The 19,786-nt window shown below is 39.1% G+C and overlaps 1 protein-coding gene across 5 annotated transcripts; it reads right to left on the bottom strand.

Annotated features, from left to right (window-relative positions):
• Positions 1 to 4,056: 4,056 nt before the first annotated feature.
• rab11fip1 (RAB11 family interacting protein 1) lies at positions 4,057 to 18,400 on the bottom strand. 5 transcript variants are annotated; one of them, XM_062960828.1, is made up of 6 exons: positions 17,868 to 18,400; positions 12,348 to 12,796; positions 10,865 to 11,711; positions 6,809 to 8,716; positions 5,751 to 5,856; positions 4,057 to 5,010 (listed from the first exon to the last, which is right to left on the bottom strand). In XM_062960828.1, exons 1-6 carry the CDS (start codon positions 18,269 to 18,271, stop codon positions 4,792 to 4,794), a joined length of 3,933 nt encoding a protein of 1,310 aa, XP_062816898.1. In that variant the 5' UTR covers positions 18,272 to 18,400; the 3' UTR covers positions 4,057 to 4,791. The 5 variants fall into 5 exon arrangements, with proteins under 5 accessions (XP_062816898.1, XP_062816897.1, XP_062816899.1 ...); XM_062960827.1 differs by having other exon boundaries at positions 4,057 to 5,013; positions 17,868 to 18,398; XM_062960829.1 differs by lacking the exon at positions 17,868 to 18,400 and adding an exon at positions 13,556 to 13,655 and having other exon boundaries at positions 4,057 to 5,013.
• Between the last annotated feature and the right edge of the window lie 1,386 nt (positions 18,401 to 19,786).

Here is a 19,786-nt window from a genome sequence, read left to right as displayed (position 1 = left end):
AAAGCAACTGCAAGGGGAGAACCCACAAAGTCTTACTGCAAGACCCATATTTTTTGGTTCGATACACCAAGGAAAGGTTTACTTTAAAAAATTAACCCTTTCTATTTTCTAGTTACATTACATTGCCCTTGTGATAGTAAAGCTTGGCAATACTCACACGTGTTGGATGTGAGCAGAAGAGAGGCAGCACTTATCGAGAACAGTATGTGAGTAAAGACATGCAAATAATGATTCGAAAGACGGAATTGAATTTGCTTCCCATTAAAATTGATGAAGAATATTAGTCATGGCAACTTCAATTCCACTAATTTTGGAAATCATCAGATTTCATGGATTCCAGATCTGACAACAAAAAATAAAAAGGAAGCAGGGAAATAAAGGATAAAATTGGGAAGAGGGACCAGAGAAAATATGAAAACACTGATTTAATGAAGATTGTTTTCAGGTTATTTTCACCCTGATGATTCTTGGAACCTTAAACAATGTCTACTTCCACTGGTTAAGGAATCATTTAATACACAGAAGAATTTTCCAGTAGAAATTTTTGTTTCAGTTGTCTTGCTACACAGATTAGGAAAATAACCTGAATTAATCTTCAAATGAAGTGTCACTATAAATGCCGTATGTTTAAATTCATAAAAAGATGGAACAAGTAAAAGTGTGTGCACAGGTTTAAATAACTTTATTTCAACAGTTCGTTAGGCTAAAGATCTTTGTACAAAACCAATGGAAAACGTACCAAGAATAATGAGGCAGAAAATGTAACACACATTCCAATCCTTCAATATTAAGCACTTAGCAAACGATTGCACAAGAGAAAGTGAGCTATGTATCATTTCCCTTGAAAGGATATATAGAATAAGGGTACAATTACGGGCACAAATCCCATTGCCCATTGTTCATATCTTATCAAGTATTATACAACTGATGGGATTTTTGTGTCATTGAGCGTACTAGAATTGTGGCCCAACAGAGATTTGCTCCACATATTGCCCCAGTTTGGTAAGTTGTTCACTAACCACCAGGTCATTGGAGATTATAGGGCAAGTTATGACCTCATATGATTCCACAATTCACCAAGACGGTTTTCCAGTGGAATCCCCTATTATTAAGCTAACCAATGTCAATGGAACATCATACAACTGCAGTTTAAGCATACAACTCACTTTGTTGTGACAGAATAATTCCTAGGAAATTACTGCAAATTTTCTTCCAGTGTTAGCAGGCATGACTCCAGAAGAACGCAAGAAATTTAAAGTGAAATTTTGAATAGAATGACCAAGCATCAGAATGTTGTTTTTGCATCAAAGTGTGCATTTGCACATACCCCGAACACCAGAGATGTTTGGAAACATCTTGCAAACATCTGGAACCATTGTTATAATTCTAGCTACAATTGAAGTATTTGTATTATTATGCAAAAGAGATGGGACAAGCCATATTCCATTCAAGGCAAAAAGGAATACAGTATAACCCTTCACTCAGAGTTGTATGTTCAAAGTCATGACTTGACACCAAAATCTTAATATAAATAATTAGACTATAACTGCATAGTGGCAAGGAATATGAACAGTACCTCTCCTTGGAGAACTGCAACTGCTCAAGCTACCTATTCTTTGGTGAATACAAGTCAGAATTTACAGTACCAAGATCCATTAACAGTGCACCATTCAGCAAACAAGATCTTTGATTTGAACTGAAAAGCTTATAAGTCCAGTGTCATGACTGCAATGGCAGGACTGAGGTGATTCAGTGCCAACCAGTGCCAACCACTGGCCACCCCCTGTAAAGTGCATATGGAAAGAATAATAGCCACACTAAAAATTACAGGTTAAACACCTCAAAATTAACAACCTTTCAATAGCTGCTGGAGCATCTGCATTGTACTTCCTGAAAATCAAGGTATTTTAAAAAATCCATTGTATGTATAGGTTTTCGAGTTATTAAAATTAATAGAAATCAGCTTGTAGATGCAACTGGATGCTCAGCTCTCTATCAGGGTGGGCATTCAAAGGAGGAGAGATGACACTTTGTAACTCCAGCCAATTCTGCAGGGGCCACACTGCCGTCATTTCAAAGAACCGTTAATAATGTTCTATTCACTTCTGGTCAATTTTCAGGATGGTTTTCCAGTTATTCCAGGATGGAGAGGGGAACCCAAACAAGTATTATAGGGCTAGACCGCACTGCTTTTCTGTGTGTAAAGCTATTTGGGTATAAAAGAGAAGTTGTAAGGGGCAAGACAGCCACATATAAGCTCTCTCATTGCCAAAACGCCTTGTGATACTTTATATTTTTCTATCTTCTATTGCACTTCAGTCAACACTCAATTTAAGCTCAGACATCTGTATTGTAGGAAGCAATGGATTCACTTAACACACTTAATAAAGGAAAGTTTGGTTTGATTATGAGATAAATTAAAAATTAAGATCTTATTAATCCAATGTCTACCCTAAAAAAGAGAAATGGCAAAGTAGAAACAAAAATCAATACATGCCAGTTTCCTCCTTTGATTCATAGTAAAATTTCACTGAATTTAAACTTTAAAAAAAACCCTCAAGAGTACAACCCAGCAAAACAACGTTAGGTAGGACTTGTTCATTCTGGAAATGTTTTAGAAACTTAAGAAGTTAATGAGATTGTAAAAGGCTGTCCTTTATCTGAGATTCTATCCTCATCTTTGTAATACATCATAAAATACATTTGTTTGTTATGAACCAGAACAGGAAGAAATTCCAATCTGTTTATACATAGTATTTTAAATTAAACGATGACTCTCCAATTTAATCTTTAGTTTGCATAATGGCATTAGTTATAAGCATAATACAGGTGTAGATCAGCTACATTTTATAGCAACTACAACAGCCTAAACAGAACTGAACCCTTCCTTTTCATAACTATAAGGAATTGTCCCCAGTTTAACTGGGGGAGCAAGACCGTTAAGAACCTTCACCTGAGAAATACAAGTACAAAATCTGAGAAATACAAGAACACAAGCCCTGGTTAAATTTATTACTTGTGCCTTGTATGAAATAAATGCAGATGGAGGGTATGCAGATTGAAGGCCCATATGGAAGCTCTCCTGAACAAAGAGAAGTCAACTGAATAAAAAAAATATATGAAAATAACACTCAGAACTCCACCTAAATGTTTTCCATTCCTCAGATAATGAGTTTCACTCAGCTTTAGGAAAGAAAGCAGCCAAGGACTCTGAAACAACACACCTTCTGTCTAATAGTATATGCCAGGGGTCCTCAAACTTTTTAAGTGGAGGGCCGATTCATGCTCCCTCAGATTGTTGAGGGGCAGAATTATCATTTGAAAAAAAAAATGAACAAATTCCTATGCTCACTGCACACGTGTTATTTGTAGTGCAAAAAACAAAACAAAACCCAGCAACAATTATTTATGTATTTACTACATTTATACCCCACATAGCATATTGTGCTATGCTAATAATATATTGTACATACAATAGATTATATTATTAGCATAGCAAAACATTAGCATTATATATTACTATATTGTACTATACAATTGTACCGTAATATTATTAGTAATATTACATTTAATATGTAATATATAATTAATATGATTATATTATACAATATTATTATATTGTATGATTATTATTAGCCGCCCTGAGTCTCCTGTTGGGTGAGAAGGGCGGGGTAGAAATACTGTAATAAATAAATATATTGTATTACATTATAATATTATTATTAATATTATATGTATACACAATATATTATATTATTACCATATCATTCATTTCCAATATTTCATTTACAATATTGGTAAATGAAAGAACAATACAATATTTAAAAAATAAAAATAATTTTAACCAACATACTGTAAACGTATCAAGATTTCAGTGGGAAGTGTGGGCCTGATTCTGGCCAATGAGATAATCAAGTAGGATTGTTGTTATTGTGTGCCTTTGAGTCATTTCAGACTTTGGGTGAGCCTAAGTCTAAAACTGAGAGCGGGGGCCAGGTCAATGGCCTTGGAGGGCCGCATCCGGCCCCCGGGCCTTAGTTTGGGGACCCCTGGTATATGCAGACCTAAGTTAGCCTAAGCCTTACATGTGTGTATTCTTGGCCACTGCAAAGGATAATATTTCCTTTTTCCTTCTGTGGCAGCCAAAGCACACAGCCCCATATCAGACCAACTGTAGAGCTACTGAAGCCCTCCCTGGTGAAGAGCAGGGGAAACCACTGGAACAAATTAATTAGAAATTAACAGCACAGATATGCTTTAAACAAATCACTGAAGTAGTGCAGCAGAAAGTTCAATGACTTCAGTTGATTTAACTCTCATCAAAACAAGGCACTTTGTGATGACATAAGTTTATCCAACATCTTAATAAGAATATGAACACTTATATTACACCAATACTTAAAATGCCCTTAAAAAGAAGTCAAGTCAAATGCTTGGGTTTGAAAACTACCAAAGTACCGAATTTAAAAAGACGATTACAATGTCCCACTTGCAGACCAATTCACAGCTGAAAATTGCCTCACACCTCCTTCCATATAATCAAAGGCCTTTAACCTTGATAGAGCAGCAAAATATATAACAAGTGTGCTAAAATGTATGAGGCTGTTTTTGTTTGTGTAATATCAATGTCACTTTGGACTACAAGAAGATATTAACCAGTCTCCAAAATAAAGCTAGTCATTCATTAACTTAAGAGACAGACAACCCAATTTTTGGTACAAGCAATCATTATTTAAAGAACATATTCTCCTTGGAGCAAATAAAAATCCTCTGCCAGTAAGTACGGCCATTTCATATCTTTCCAGCTTTCTTGTTTGTGAAAGCTTGAACCCGAAGAATGTTAGGTGTTTCTTCCATGACTTTGACAAGCAAGTCATCTATGTAGTTTTCCAATTCCCGCACCTGGAGATCTCGCTTGGCAATCAAATCCTTCTGCTTTAAAACCAGCTGGATCAGCTCATCATGTGTCAACTGAGCGTAAGCGTAGGCAGGATCGGAAGAGTCATACTTCTTCTGGAAGGAAGAATGAAAAAGGTTAGTCATTTGAGATACAGAGGTATCCCAAGGGCAAATGGATGTTAGTTTCAGGGCTTACTGAAAAACTCCTGGAATTATGTTTGCCTGAAGACACAATCCTAAACAACTGCTGAAACTTATTACATATTAACAAAACCAGTAAATTCAGTATATGCCAGTAAGTCTGTTTATGGGCCATAAAAACAACGCTTCTGTGTGACTGTCTCTGACTTTTTGTGCCAAGTGGCAAACACTGGGGAGAAAAAACACTGAAAAGGCCATCTTTACAATATGCCATAGATATAAATATTAAGCAACTGCAGTTTTTAGTCAATACGCTGTTCAAATTCTATACCCAAATATTCAATATATCATTTAGCAACAAAAACCATTAATCACAAAATCTTACACAACTTCCACTTATGAATGTATATTTAGCTTACTGTTTAAAAATCACTTATAAAAGATATTTCCTTATCAGAAAGAAAACTGCAAGAAAACACTGAACTAAGGCATACTTCTAACTCCAAGTAAATCTCTCTCTCCACTTTTATCTAATGTAACAAACAGATTTTCCCTTAACAGTTTTATGTAATAATTTTAGGAAGATGGAGTTCAGTTTTAGGAAATCACTGTTTTTACTAAATAACTATGTTCTCATCTGGTTATATTACCAGAAAGGTAGCTAAAGTCTTAGAATGCCAAATTCAGTTTTAAAATATCAGACCATATACCTTTAGATTAGCTTCATTCTGGTTATCCATAATCTTAGTAGCTATGTTCGAAGTTTTTGCTGGTGGTTTGCTTGGTGTAGTATTCATTGGCTTTACAGGCTGAAGTCTGAAAGAGAGACAATTTAATTCAGGCAACACCATTGCACCTTAAACAGATGGTTGAACACTTTTTTACAATTTGGTTTGAGGTTCTGCTTGAAGCCATGTGCACAAATGTAGACTTGCTTTGTTCTTTGTTTATTTGAGCCAAGTTATTAAAATAATATCCCCATTTAATATGTATTTTTCAAAGCAAGGATTGGATTGATATTTACCCAGTGGCAACTTACAACACAGACTAAATTTGAATGCAGCTATAGTTCTTGAGTGAACGTTAAATTCAAAATTTGGAGAATGCATGCATTTACTCCAGTATCTGTTTACAGTAATAGTTTGGACCAACTCAAAAATGTGTTGTCGAAGGCTTTCATGGCCAAAATCACTGGGTTGCTGTGAATTTTTCAGCCATGTTCCAGTAGCATTCTCGCCTGATGTTTCCCCTGCATCTGTGGCTGGCATCTTTAAAGGTTCAAAAATATTTGGACCACAAGGAATTCTATTACATTCAAGTTTTGTTACAAATTTCCAACAAGTTAAACATACTGTGCTGGAAAAGCCATGAAATCAGATTTTGATATGACTAAACTGAGAATATAAGAAAAGTACTCAGAACATATTGGAACCTTTTCATAGACTATTCTGATATTTATCACTGTTAAATTTAAATCTGATTATTTTATGAAAGAAATCTATGAATTGCTTCTCAACCAAGATTCTGAGAAAGTTATACAAAGCAGGGTCAAGCTGAGAAGTATGACTTGCCCAAGGCCACTCACTGAATTTCATGGCTTACTGAGGACTTAAAATCCAATCATACTGGTTCTCTTTGGGAAGTTGCTCCAAATTAATGAGCAAGGTAAATTTTGTGTCATCCAACCTCATGCTTTATTTTAAGATGTAGAGTGGAAGGCAATCAGTTATGTATTACACTTTCTTGTTAGCACCCCAGTTCTTCTCACCTTAGCTTGGGAGGATATGATCCACCACTCTGAGGAGTTTGAATGGGATGTGTTTCAGAGGGTGAAACCCATGCCTGAAGCAGCTTCTTCTGGCCAGAGGGCTCCACTTTGGCATCCAAGCCTTCTGTCGTAGCTGTTTTCAGAGATTCTGCATTATTACAGCCAAGACCATCAGAATGGAAAGAAGAATTAGAAAGAGAAACAGCCTTATCAGAAAAAGGACAATTATTTTTACTCTTTTCCTTAATTATTTCACTATTCTTCTCCTCCAATCCTCTTGTACCCTGTATTACTCCTGAAGGACTGGCCGATAAGTCTTCATGCTTTAAAGCGCTGTCAAATCTATTCACTTTCACTAGAACAGATAGAGTTTGTTTGTCATCAGTAGCTTTTCGAACTGATGCTGGTTCTCTCTCTCTGAAATCATTTCCACTCCTTGGCAAGTCTCCACGAGAGCTCATTTTTTCAGTGCTCTTGTGATCATCATTCAGCTGTTCATCATCTGATCCTACTTCTGGAATAACAGGAAGGGCAGAGGATTTTAAATTCAGCTCTCCAGTAACTGCAATACAAGTTTGTGTGCTTATTACATGGTTAGGCTGATTATTAATGCTTTCAGAAGGATCTGTATTGCTAACATCTTCTGTAAACGGAAATATAGTTGAGTCTGAAGTTGTTAAAGAACTGGCGTCAGCTAACTTTCCACTGGAGACTGAACTATCTGAAGACAATTCTTTAAAAACAGACACATCACCTGCTCCTGAAACACTGGTTTGAGGAAGTGCTGCATTTCTTTGTTTCAGAGCACTCCTTGGTGCTGGCTTTGGAGGCGTGGGGGGACAACTGCTACTAGATGTAGTTGTTTCCTTTGGCAAAGGCACATGGACCCTTGGAACTGGAACTGGTGGTTCAATTTCAAGTAAGGAACCAGATTCAGCTTCATCAGCGGAAGCTTTCTTGCTATTATGAACAGAATGCATTTTTTCATCATGGGACACAGAAGCAGAGCTAGGCTCTACATCCAGTTCAAGTCTCTGTCTTCTGTCCCTTTCAACAGATTTTAGCATATTATTTTCATTATCAGACCACATCTCAACTTGATCTTCTCCCAAAACGTCTTCATCACTACTACTCACTACTTCATTATCTTTTGGCTTACTGAGGACAAAGGTCACCGACTTCTTCATTCTTCCATTGTTTTCTTCAAATGGAGGCACTATGTGTACATTTTCATCAGCTTGAGTCTCTGCTATCATTTCAACTTGATCATAAGAACATGCAGAGATAGAGACAGATCCAGGATCTGTTTGATTACTCACACCTTTATTCTGAGACTTCTCTGAAGGCACAACATGAAGCATCATGGAATCAGAAAGCTTTGGACTTAGAGAGGTAGAAGCAAAAGAAGTAGAAGCACTCTTCAAACTTTCAGAGTCTTTCCCCTCTTCAGATATCAGAGGGTCATTTATATTAGAAGGTTGAGAAGAAAAAGGTTGAGGTTCAAAAACAGGAGTTACAGGAAGATGTTGGAAATCCAAGGAGGGCTTAATAACATTTTCAGGCCCCTCTGCCTGGGATTCTAGCCCCCAATGAGGAGAAAAGGGGTTGTTTTCCTTCCCAGAAACAGGAGAAATATGGTGCAGAGAAGTCACTGCAGACGAATTTGAGTCTTGTTCTTTGGATTGTTCTTCCCATGTTGGGGTGAAAGGATTACTGTAATGCTGTATAGAAAGATTTGCTAAACTAGCAAATCTTTCAGAAGCCTGACTTTTCTGTTCAGCTTCCTCTTTAAAGGTAAAAGGGTTGTTCTCACTATGAGATCTATAGGAAGGATAGAATGAAGAAGCAGAAGGAGAGACAGGGAGAGTGAAAGTGGCTTTGGTTTCATCCTCTGAAGACACGCCCAGTCTGTAAAAGGGACAAAATGAAACCTGCATGTCAGTTGCAGATGCAACATGAGACAGGCAGAAACATCCTGGAGACAGGTTTATTCAGCTTGGTACATATTAGAAAAGTACTTAGTACACATAAGGATGTCATTAATAAACTAATCAAACACTCACTGTTTATTTAGTAGCAAACTCAAAATGTATCTCAATGTGGATACAAAGGCTATAGATAAAAAACAATTGCCTCTACTGTTTACTGCTTTTAAACAACGTATTTCACAAGCCATAGCAAAAATACTTTACACAGCAGAAGGATACAAATAGAAAGGATTAAATAGAAACAAAAATCACATCACTCCATTTCAAATGTTAAGACTGTAAAGAAGGTAAATGAGCTAAGTTACAGCACCTAGGAGTTTTCATAAACAACTAGTTATGTACATAAAGAATGAAGCAAAATCACTATAGTATTACAAATATGTATGTTGAAATTTGATTACTATGTATACTTGAGTATAAGCTGAGTTTTTCAGCCCTTTATAGGGCTGAAAAAGCCCCCCCCCCCCCAAGCTTATGTTTGAGTGAGGGTTTTGGCTGACTTATATTCGAATAGGTTTATACTCGGGTATATAAAGTAATCAGAGTTAGACAATCTTACAGTTTTATGTAAATATTCAAAAACATTTAAGCCACTGATGCCTCAATTAATGTAATTTTATTAGTATCTATTTTTATTTTTGAAATTTACCAGTAGCTGCTGCATTTCCCACCCTCTTTTTATACTCGAGTCAGTAAGTTTTCCCAGTTTTTGTGGTAAAATTAGATGCCTCAGTTTGTAGTATATATGGTATTTAAACTGACAAGTATGAGCAGTTGAACCACACCGATGATACCTTCAAGTAATGGGAGATAAGCTAGATCAGCGGTTCTCAAACTGTGCTTTGCAGAACCCTTCTAAGGCAGTGTGGCCTACAAGACCTCCTGGGAGCCTGGCTGTGGACAAGGAGCACGAGGAGCTCCTCGGCACTGCATGGCATACCAGGTCTCCAAGGCACTGGTGACGCTGGGGAGGCCTCGTATGGTGCACTGATGGCATTGCATGTTAGACAGTGCTTTGTGCTTCCTAGGCAGCATGGCCTATGAGGCCTCTAAAGCGTGTGGAAAGTGGCAACGAATTTTCAAGTGTAATGCGGCCCGTGTCGAAAAGTTTCTCGGGGCTCCACAAGAAACTTTTCCTTCAAAAAAGGCTCCACGGCTTTAAAACCCCTGGGCTAGATAATTATCATGAGCTGGGAAATCACCTGCCCCGACTTTATTCACATAGGGCATTCCTACACCACATTACAATTGCCTTTGCTCTTGGATCATTGTCCTTCAACTCTGGCAGAAAAAGGCTGGTACTGCTATTAATATTACCTGCTTTGTCACCATACAGCATTAGTGGAAGCTATTCCCTTTGTATTTCCTAAACTGGAAAAAGGCCTTAAGTTTGGAAGGAACAAAAGAACCTCAGTTCATAAGCAATGTCAATTATATGTTGACAAACTTATAATGCACGTTCATGGTTCTACCAGCTCAACATCCCAAGACAGCAACTGCTTACATAATTTTTGGGGCCAGAAAATTACCATAAATACAAGTTTCTCAGTCTTCCCCTTCTCCTTAGCACAAAAAGGGCAAGATCTTTTTTCAACTACATTTAACTAGGATGGGAAACAATAGACTATTGCATGCTTTTCCTTCCATTACTTTCCCTGTGATAGAAAGAAAAAGGATGAGTCCAGCCACCTGAGGAAGAAGTTCCATCAGACAAGGTGCCATTCTGTGGGCAGGAGAGACTCGCTCCCTTCCCCTCCTTCAGAAAAGAGGTCACACATAACATAGGATAGAGCACCCATAATATTACCATTTCTCTCTCATCTTAGGGAGGTATCACCTGCAGGTCATTCTAAAACAAATGATTATTTTCTAATTATCACATGCACATGAAAGCGAATGGGTGACAAAGGCTAAAGTAGTGTTGGGTAACTTCTCTCTCTCCCCCACCTCCCCCCCACCCCAAGTTGTGCTGGCCTATGACCTGCATCAGTTAATAGCATGGCCTGTAATAGGAAACTGTAGAAATGTTAATTTCTGATTAAATCTAAACTTGTGTGTCAAAACTAACCTGGGCTTGACTGGCTTGGTCTGAGATGGTTTCACAGCAAATGAACTTTTTTCTGGTTGCTCCTCTTCCACATTAAAAGGGTTCAGAGATGCCTTTGTATTTGGGACATCTGTGCCACTGCTCTTCTCTGGGCCATGTCCTTTTCTGTGATCCACAGGGACTTCAAAAGGATTTGTCTCTTTCTTTAGCAGTTCTTTCTCATTATGTTTTACTTCTTTCTCATTATGTTTTACTCCCTTCGCCTTCAGAGAGTTATCAGAGCTCTCTTCCCCCTCTTCGTTGATTTTAGTTTCCTTTTTTCCTGTCACCAGAGACAGCAAGCTGGGTTTCTTGTTCTCCTGCTTTTTGTTCTCTTTGGTTTCTTTTGGAGTGTCTGAGATAACCGGAGTGGGAGTGTGGCTTTCAAGCAAATCCCCACCACTAAGCAGTTTGTATGATGGCAGAGTCATAGCTTTAAATGATTCCAGTGAGGAAGATCCAGGTGGGACCTTGTCAGGGGGCAATCTTCCAATGGCTTCAGGTTCTTTAGTGACTTCAGAAGCCAAATTCTCCTGAGAGAGAAAGAGACGCTTCCGCTGAAATGCTTGAGAGGAAGGGGAAGATGGAATGTTGTCTTTTGGGAGCGTATCACTTTTAGTTTCCATGTAAACATGGCTGCCATTGATACACACATTGGATCGGGAAGCTGGATCATTTTTGGATTTCAGGCCACCAAACCGAGAATGGGAATCCTTTTTGGTGTTGCTACCGGACATCTGGTTTAATTGCTTACTATCTCCGCTACCTGTTCTCTTGTGAGATGTTTCAGATGGTAAAGAAAGTAAATTATCTTCAGTTCTAGAAGGTTCTGAAAAGATAAAATGAAATCAGAATGATGAAATCAGTACCAGAATTATGAAAACATAGGTCCCAATGTTCCCAGAAAATTCCTGTCTAAACCAACATAATAATAATAATAATAATAATAATAATAATAATAATAATAATAATAATAATAATAATAATAATAACTTTATTTTTATACCCCGCCCCATCTCCCCGAAGGGACTCGGGGCGGCTTACATGGGGCCAGGCCCGATAAAACAAACAAAACAGTAACAAAGCAATAAAACAATTATCCCAGTAAAAAACATCAACATCAATAAAAACAATCATTAAAATCAACAAGCAGGATACAGTGTTAAAAACAGGAGACTAATTCATAGATCCCATATGGATCTTTCATATGGTTGCTAACATCTGTGCTATGTTAAACAGACCTTTTTGTTTTCAGTTACAATTATTACACTCATGATCATGAAAGCAAAGGCACTTCTGTTTTTTTCACAGCTCCTGACGAAGTGCCTCAATATATATGGAGTTTAAAAGGTGAAAATATCAATACAAAAATAAAAAATACCTTTTGCTATACAACATCCCAATAAAGAATTTAAAAATCAGAAGATTTTAAGGAATATTTTTCTTACCAAAAGAAAATACTTACTGTCTGAAACTGGGGTCAACGTTTTGTCGTCATCATCATCATCCCACTTGGACTGGAAGTCACTGGGATTAAGTCGACGTTTTTCTGACACTGGCTGAAGAGTGGGGAGCACAGACATAGACTGGGAGAGAGTATTCTTCTGCAAGCCCGGCTTGGTGAAAAGTGTCTTGAACTTAGATTTTTTCTTTTCTTTCTCATTTGATTCTTCCTCACTGTCGGCTGGAGAGCGACTAATGCTAGGAATAATTGCTGAAGCTGTGTCTGGTAGTCCATTGCCACGCTTCCCCTTCAGTTTGTCTTTTAGCTTGCCAAATGGATTTCGAGACTTGTCCTTCATGGAGAGATCAAACATGCTGGCTGTCATGTTGCTCCTCATGAATTGGATATCCACCTCAATCTCACCTCGCTCTTTTTCCTTCTTTCCTGGTTTGGAGTGAAGCTTGTACCATCTGAATAAGTAAATGAACAAGTAGGAATTTAAATTACCACTAGGCAATACCACTTCAATAAAATACACTATTTGGCTCAAGAGAAATTAGTTGTCTATTTAAGTAAATTAACAGACAGATGGTGCAGAGTGATTTGAATTGTATTTGACAAAACAAAAGGAAAATCGTTGCCAAGTGCACTGTAAAAAACATGAAGGGAAAAGAAGAGAAAGATTTCTAAAATTCTAAAAATCCTAGGAATTGAGGACCTGCACATGTGTCAGAAGAGAAAAAAAATCCTACTGCTGATATGCTAAACATTTTCCCAAGATGTTTTAGGAAAACATGGTCACACAGTCAAATGAATCATAGAGATATACAAAAAAGAGGCAATCATTTAAAAATTTTCGCCAAAATGTGATTGTATTAAAGATGAAACCAGTTACATAAATGGAACATATCTGTCAACAAATTTGTGGGCATCCTAACAAAAGGACCATTCATCAACATGGAGCAGGACTGATAAATTATAATGAAATGCTCTATGATATAGATACATTTGTTAGCAAGGGGAGGGAAGTGTAAGCTCTCCAACTACTATTGAATATATAACTCCTTTTTAAGCTTTCCTATGAACATGACAAGGGCACTCCTACAGTCAAAAATCACTTCTCCACATAAGATTATAACCTTAAGACAACTGCATAAAATCATAGACAGCCTCAAGGAATTATAGAAAGAACAGGCTATTTCTGAGCTGAAGCCTAAAATGCATGTCACCTTCGTTTAACCTTTTTGCTCCCTTACAGCCACAAGAACCAAGTGAAGGCCTGTAGGACAGTCTTGAATGGAGTTCGAAACAGGAGAGCATAAAGCAGAACTAGAAACAGAGAGAAAGAGAAAGCCATTAGCAGAAAAGATTTTAGAGCAGAAACATGCATCTTCTCCACAAAATAAGAGGCACTGCCATAATAGTTTCAAAAAGCTGCATGCCATATAGTTTACACATCAGACAAGGCAAGAAAACAAAGGAGTAGAATCAAAGGAGTAGGAGAGCAAAAGGAGTGGGAAAAAAGAAAGTGATTCTATGATTTACCCAAATGCCTTCTAAGAACATATAATACGACAAAACCAATTGTGGAATGCATCACTGTGGGATACCCTACAGTTAAGCACTTCCTCATTCTGCAACAGTTCTCTGTAGCTAACAAAATGTATTCTCAAGAAGACAGTATCAGAAATCACCCCCTTTATAGCTGCAAAATGAAGCATGCTTTGTTTATAAATCAGCATTCGTCACACAATTCTTTATCCTCAATGACACATTTGAAATTCCAGATACTGCCAGCTTTAGATGAAAACACAAAAACCAGTTAGAACGGCAAGATTTTATTTGGCAGTCCAAGCAACGATTTGTAATTCCTCTGATCAATTAAAACTTGCAGCCTCTGTACTGAACTAATCCTTTGCTGATAAACTCAGCAAAGCTCTATTTTCTTCCTCCTCTTCTGTGTTTCCGGTGGCAAGCCCTCCTTGCCACCCAAAACCAGTTCTGTAGGTTCTTCCAGCCCTTGAGACAGTTTGGGAACACAGAAAAGGGCTAAAGTGGGAAAAAGGGAATTCTTCTGAATCCCATTGGTTCTACCACTGGAAATAAACCACTGGATTCTGTCCTTAATTTTCACTTGTAAAATAAGTTGGGAACTTTGAATCTAAACCTTGCTGTTCATCCTGATAAGAAATATGAAGAGGATTTTTGAAATATGAAGAGAACATGTCTTTCAAACATACTTCACATAGTTATAATTGCTGTGTAAACCATGTGATCTCCCAAGGCAAAACTTGTTAAGCTCGCTGGACTTGTTATGTCAAATATTTCAAGTTTCCTGTACCATAAAGCTGCAATTTCTTGTCCTTTGATACACACTTATAAAGGAGAGTCTTTTATAAATAATAATCTCATCATTTGTGTATGACTCCAGTGGTTGTGCCCTCAGGTTCATTGGAACACGCAAGCCCCCTTGATGGATTGTCACCTTGACGTGGTGAGGGGGCTTGCGTGTTCCAATGAACCTGCGGGCACAACCACTGGAGCCATGCACTCCCAGGAGTGGCCACAGACCAAGAACAATCAGAACACCCAAATATCTCAACAGCGGAGCAGGTGGAGGATAACATGGTACATGTTACAACGGCTGTGAAGGCGGAAGAAGGCTGCAACAGACTGAGAAGCCACTCTCATTGTGTTAATCACACCACTGCTGGGACCTCAATCTGTGAAGACTCTGTGTTGACCGGCCGTGCACTGACCTCCACACATTAAAAAAAAATCACGCACAGGTGTCTTCCAAGAAATGGAGGACCATCATCCTCAAATTACGAGGGATCGCCTAAGTAAAATGATGACTTACAATTAAAAGTGAAGATATGAGCTCAGTTTAATACTTAGCCAAAAAGAAAGCTCATGCTTTTTTCTTGCTTAGTGTCACTTTTCTTAGTACAGAATGAACAGGTATGAATGGGTATTGATGTAGAACTTCAGTTTCATATGGTGTGCTGACATACATCTAAGATATATGAAGTTATTCTAAAACAGATATATAGAAGCAATTACTGTGATAACACTTATTTGTATTTAGACTCAGTCTAAACAGTCTTCAGATGCAGAAGTCTTCAAACAGCAGGGATGATAATTTCCTGATAGTTCACTTGAAAATATAAATATGCTGCTAAATAACATGCCTGGAATCCCTACTGTCACTGTGCCGTGAGCACCATAAGTAGATTTACTGAACCCTCCATCTGAAATATGAGGATAATATGGACCTCACTGTTAAACTGTCTTTAAACGTGGCCATTCGAAGTAGGTATTGCCATACATCTGTATTGCTAATATTCCAGGTATGACGTTCTTCCATTGGCATCTTTAACAATAGACTGTGTTCACTCCTCACTGTATCTCTCAAATGGTCTACTCAGGCACTGGACCAGAGACAAGTTTCTGTGGTAATATAACTTTCCTGCTATCTTTCCACCAGACATTACAGACTTTCATTGAAGGAAGCTTTTGGTTTTTAGTGTACATGGCAGATAATGCTTTTAGGGAGGAAGTGCAGTTTAAGCTTTTTTATTACTGTTTTCAACTGGGTTTAAAAAAAACATTTGAGTTTTAATTTTTATACTAACAGTTTTTTAACTGTATTGTTTTAAAAATGTTCTACAACATCTTGCGTTATGGGGTGTGAAAAATCTGGGAAAATAAATAAAATAACTTTAAAAAGTCCTTTCATACAAAATTACAACACCCATTTGCCACAAATATTTCATATCATTTCCCCTATGCAAGCATTAAAATTACTTGTTGAGTCTTGCTTTTCTGTTTATTTTATGAAAGCTGAATTCTTTTTTCTGATCTCCTCATTTTCATCTGCAGCTGACACCTATCATTTTACAATGCTGATGTCTGTGGAGTTTGTCTTAATTTGAATAACTATTAATCAGTTTGACTACAAAATGACATTTATAAAAGCTAAACTATTTCTCATATTACTGCACATGCATAGTTGTAATAGTCAGAATCTTTTTATTTTATAAAAGTGTACTAACAGTTTTTATTTGATTTTAGCTTTTTGTATTTGTTGTCATTTTTCCTCTTAAATTATAATTTCTGATGGAATGTATAAACCTGATTGAAATGTGAAAGGATGAAGCTGATAGCCTCATATCTAGCTCTCTGACATGCACTTGGTCATATGTGGGTACACTGTACCTTAAACATGGCATTTAGACTCAATTAGTAAGACAGCAATTATCATACATCATGCTCTTGGGTGACTAATCTTCAGGTATGCATAGCCACAACCCACATACAAAGGACAAAAAGAAGAGAAATGACTAGTGCACAAGATTTTAAAAAAAATCAAAATTATTGTTTTTCTAGCAAACTGAAGATTTGACAACTGAAAGCAGGTATTTAGTCCTGCATTTAGGGAAGAACCCAATCCAAAACATACAGTGCTCAATGAAACCAAATGCAGCCAGTTGTTATCAACTTCACATATTGTAGGCAGGCAAACTCTCGTACTGTAGGCATAACTGAAGTAGAATCCCAGTATTTACCAATGAAGGTTTTATCACGTTGTGTTTACTACAGACACACTGCTGAAACCCAGCACCAGAAGTCTGTGCTTTTACAGGTGCCCTCCACCATCGCAATGCCACTTTTAAAATCTCCACGTACATAGAGGACAAAGAGTTTGCGGGCCAAAAGAAGACTCTGGAAAAACAAATTTCTTTGTAAAGGCTTTGTTAAACTGAAACATGCCTGCACATCGACATCTGAATTTTTGCAAAAATTACTAATAATATTACAATGTAATGATATAGTACAATATAGTAATTTAATGCTAGTACTGTACTATGATAATAGTATAATGTATTGTACGTGAATGTAATTTGTAAGCCGCTCCGAATCCCCTTTGGGGTGAGAAGGGTGGCTTATAAGTGTAGTAAATAAATAAATTGATTTTATCCATTTTTACTCTGTTATATTGTTTTTGGGCTTTGCCCTATGTTAGCCACCCCGAGTCCCTACGGGGAGATGGCGGCGGGATAGAAAAATATAATTATTATTACCTCCGTCTTATACATGGCTCTCATGTCTCCTCTCAACTTTCCCTTCTGCAGTCTAAATAGATCCAGCTTTTTAAGTCAGTCCTCACAGGAATTCATGGTCTCTAGACCTCTTCTGGACCCATAAGAGAATTGTGGGGCCCAGAATTGGACACAGTATTCGAGGTGAGGTCTAACCAAAGGAACCATGGCTTCTCTACAGGCATGGGCAAACTTGGGTCCTCCAGGTGTTTTGGACTTCAACTCCCACAATTCCTACCGGCTGTTAGGAATTGTGGGAGTTGAAGTCCAAAACACCAGGAGGGCCCAAGTTTGTCCATGCCTGAAGGCCACTATTTTGTTGGTAACTTAGGTCCTGCCTGTACATCACTGTACTATCAAAACAGTTTCCCGAAGGCAGTACAGTAAAATGCCACAGTGTGTTGCTTGAGTGCATTCTCCAAAAGGTATTCCTTCTCACCGCTTGGCGTGCCGGCCCCCCTCGGCCTGCAGCTCGGCCAGGCTGATCTCGGCGCGGCCCAGGAACTTGTCGAGGCCGAGCAGGGCGCGGTGGAAGACGGTGAGCTGGAGAGTGGCGAGCGGGGCGTCCCCTTCGTCGTGGCCCAGGCCCAGGCCTCCTCCTCGCTGTCGCGGCGGCGGAGGCAGCTCGAAGGTGGCCTCCTCCCGCCAGGCGGGCGCGCCCGAACAGCGCTCGGCCACCGAGGTGGCGAACTTCTCCTTGCCCAGCGCCATCACGGCGTAGGCGTCGCTGCCCTGGCCGCCCTTGGCCTTGGCCCGCAGGCCCCGCGCCTGCAGCACCGTCACCTGGACGTGGGTCGGCGCCCAGCGCGAGCCCAGAGACGACGGCGAGCCCGGCAAAGACATGGCGGCGTTCCCTCCCGGCGCTCCCTTCGAACCCCTCACGCGCCTATGGCGGAGAAACTGTCATAACGTCGCCTCAGAACAACACTGGAGACAAGGCGGAAGAAGGGAAGGTTTTAAGGCCGCAGGTCTCGCGAGAGTTGCCGCCTGACAGGGCCCTGTGGACATTGTGGGCGGAGCTAATGGTGTGTTTACTGTTTACATATAAAGGGGGCGGGGTTATTGTCTTCTAGATTTGGAAGAGGCAGAGAACTTCCGCTTTGCATGTGTTCACAAAGAGATGTACAGTAGGGTCTCATTTATCCAACATAAACGGGCCGGCAGAATGTTGGATAAGTGAATATGTTGGATTTATTTATTTCGTGTCAAAAGCATTGCATAACAAATACATTTTAAAATGATGAAAAAAGGAAATCACAAGCAACTAAATAGTTTTAGACCAAAAACGGGCAACAGCAACCGCATTGTCCATAGCTTTAAACAACTCCTCCTCCGTGCATGAGGCAGGACATTGTGGGCAAGCATACATATGCGGAGTTGTTTGTTCTGCTCCACAGTCACACAAGGTGGAGGATGTTACCAGGTGAGTGTGCAGCGGAATCAGTAGCGTGCAGTTAACACCATGTGCAAAAGACTCAGACGAGGCAGAGGAATTGAAAGAACAAAAGGAAAACTTTACTTAAGTTGAAGGCAAATAAACAGTTCAGCAATCATACAATGTCCTTGTAGTTGCATAGGATCAATAACTAATCAATCAGAGTTCAATATATATACAGCATAGCATATTTAAATCAGCTACTTGACCGCAGTCAGAGAGCCTGTCTATATCTGTGCTCTCCCTCCAAGCTCAAAATCCCAACTGACAAACTCAGCCACCTGCTAGCAAACTGATACATTGTTTGAGGCGTGGCTTGCCTCTGCAAAAAGATCAACTCCCTTTTTGCAGAGCTCTTTCTTTGCAAGGATTAGCATTTTGGTGCAATAGAGGATTCCTCCAGGTAGTGCCACCTTGCCAAGTTGTCTTTAGATCTGCCCACTCCACTTCTGAGTCTGTTCAGGGACTTCCAAGTTGCCCATTCTTGGTTTGCCCCTGGAGGAAGACCCTCATGGGGGGCCATCCAGTTAGAATTGCCAGGTTTAGCTGCCCAGAGCGACACCCTTGCTGTTGCTGGAGGAACATCAAGAGGAGGGAGTGGTGGTTCTCATGAAGCCCTTCCTTGATTTGAGTCTGGTGGGAGGAGGCTGATAGTCATGCAGTGGGTGGCTTTCACAGTGTTCGACCTTTTTTCTCTCACCATTAGCAGCAACTTCCCATCGCATGTCAGGAGGGGCAATGCCAGCTAACTTGTAGAGTTTATCAACAGGTGTAGGTTTAAGGCATCCTGTGATGATTCTGCATGTTTTGTTTAGTGCTATGTCCACCTGCTTCGCATGGGCAGACTTTTGCCAGACAGGACAGGCGTACTCTGCAGTTGAGAAAGACAAGGCCAGGGCTGATGTTCTTATTACTTGTGGGTC

Source organism: Anolis carolinensis, unplaced genomic scaffold, assembly GCF_035594765.1.
Source record: "Anolis carolinensis isolate JA03-04 unplaced genomic scaffold, rAnoCar3.1.pri scaffold_8, whole genome shotgun sequence".
In the NCBI taxonomy this organism is placed as follows: domain Eukaryota; kingdom Metazoa; phylum Chordata; class Lepidosauria; order Squamata; family Dactyloidae; genus Anolis; species Anolis carolinensis.
Note: the sequence above shows the minus strand (reverse complement) of the source record. Positions and strands in the feature narration are given on the sequence as shown.

What these genes read in the sequence shown, in the direction of transcription:
- rab11fip1 (XM_062960827.1), bottom strand. Translation starts at nt 18,271, where the DNA reads ATGTCTTTGCCGGGCTCGCCGTCGTCTCTGGGCTCGCGCTGGGCGCCG. An exon ending in GGGGGCCGGCACGCCAAGCG is followed by an intron (nt 12,797 to 17,867) that starts GTGAGAAGGAAT and finishes TTACTTATTCAG; the next exon opens with ATGGTACAAGCTTCACTCCA. An exon ending in AGAATGAAGCTAATCTAAAG is followed by an intron (nt 5,014 to 5,750) that starts GTATATGGTCTG and finishes TCTTCCTTCCAG; the next exon opens with AAGAAGTATGACTCTTCCGA.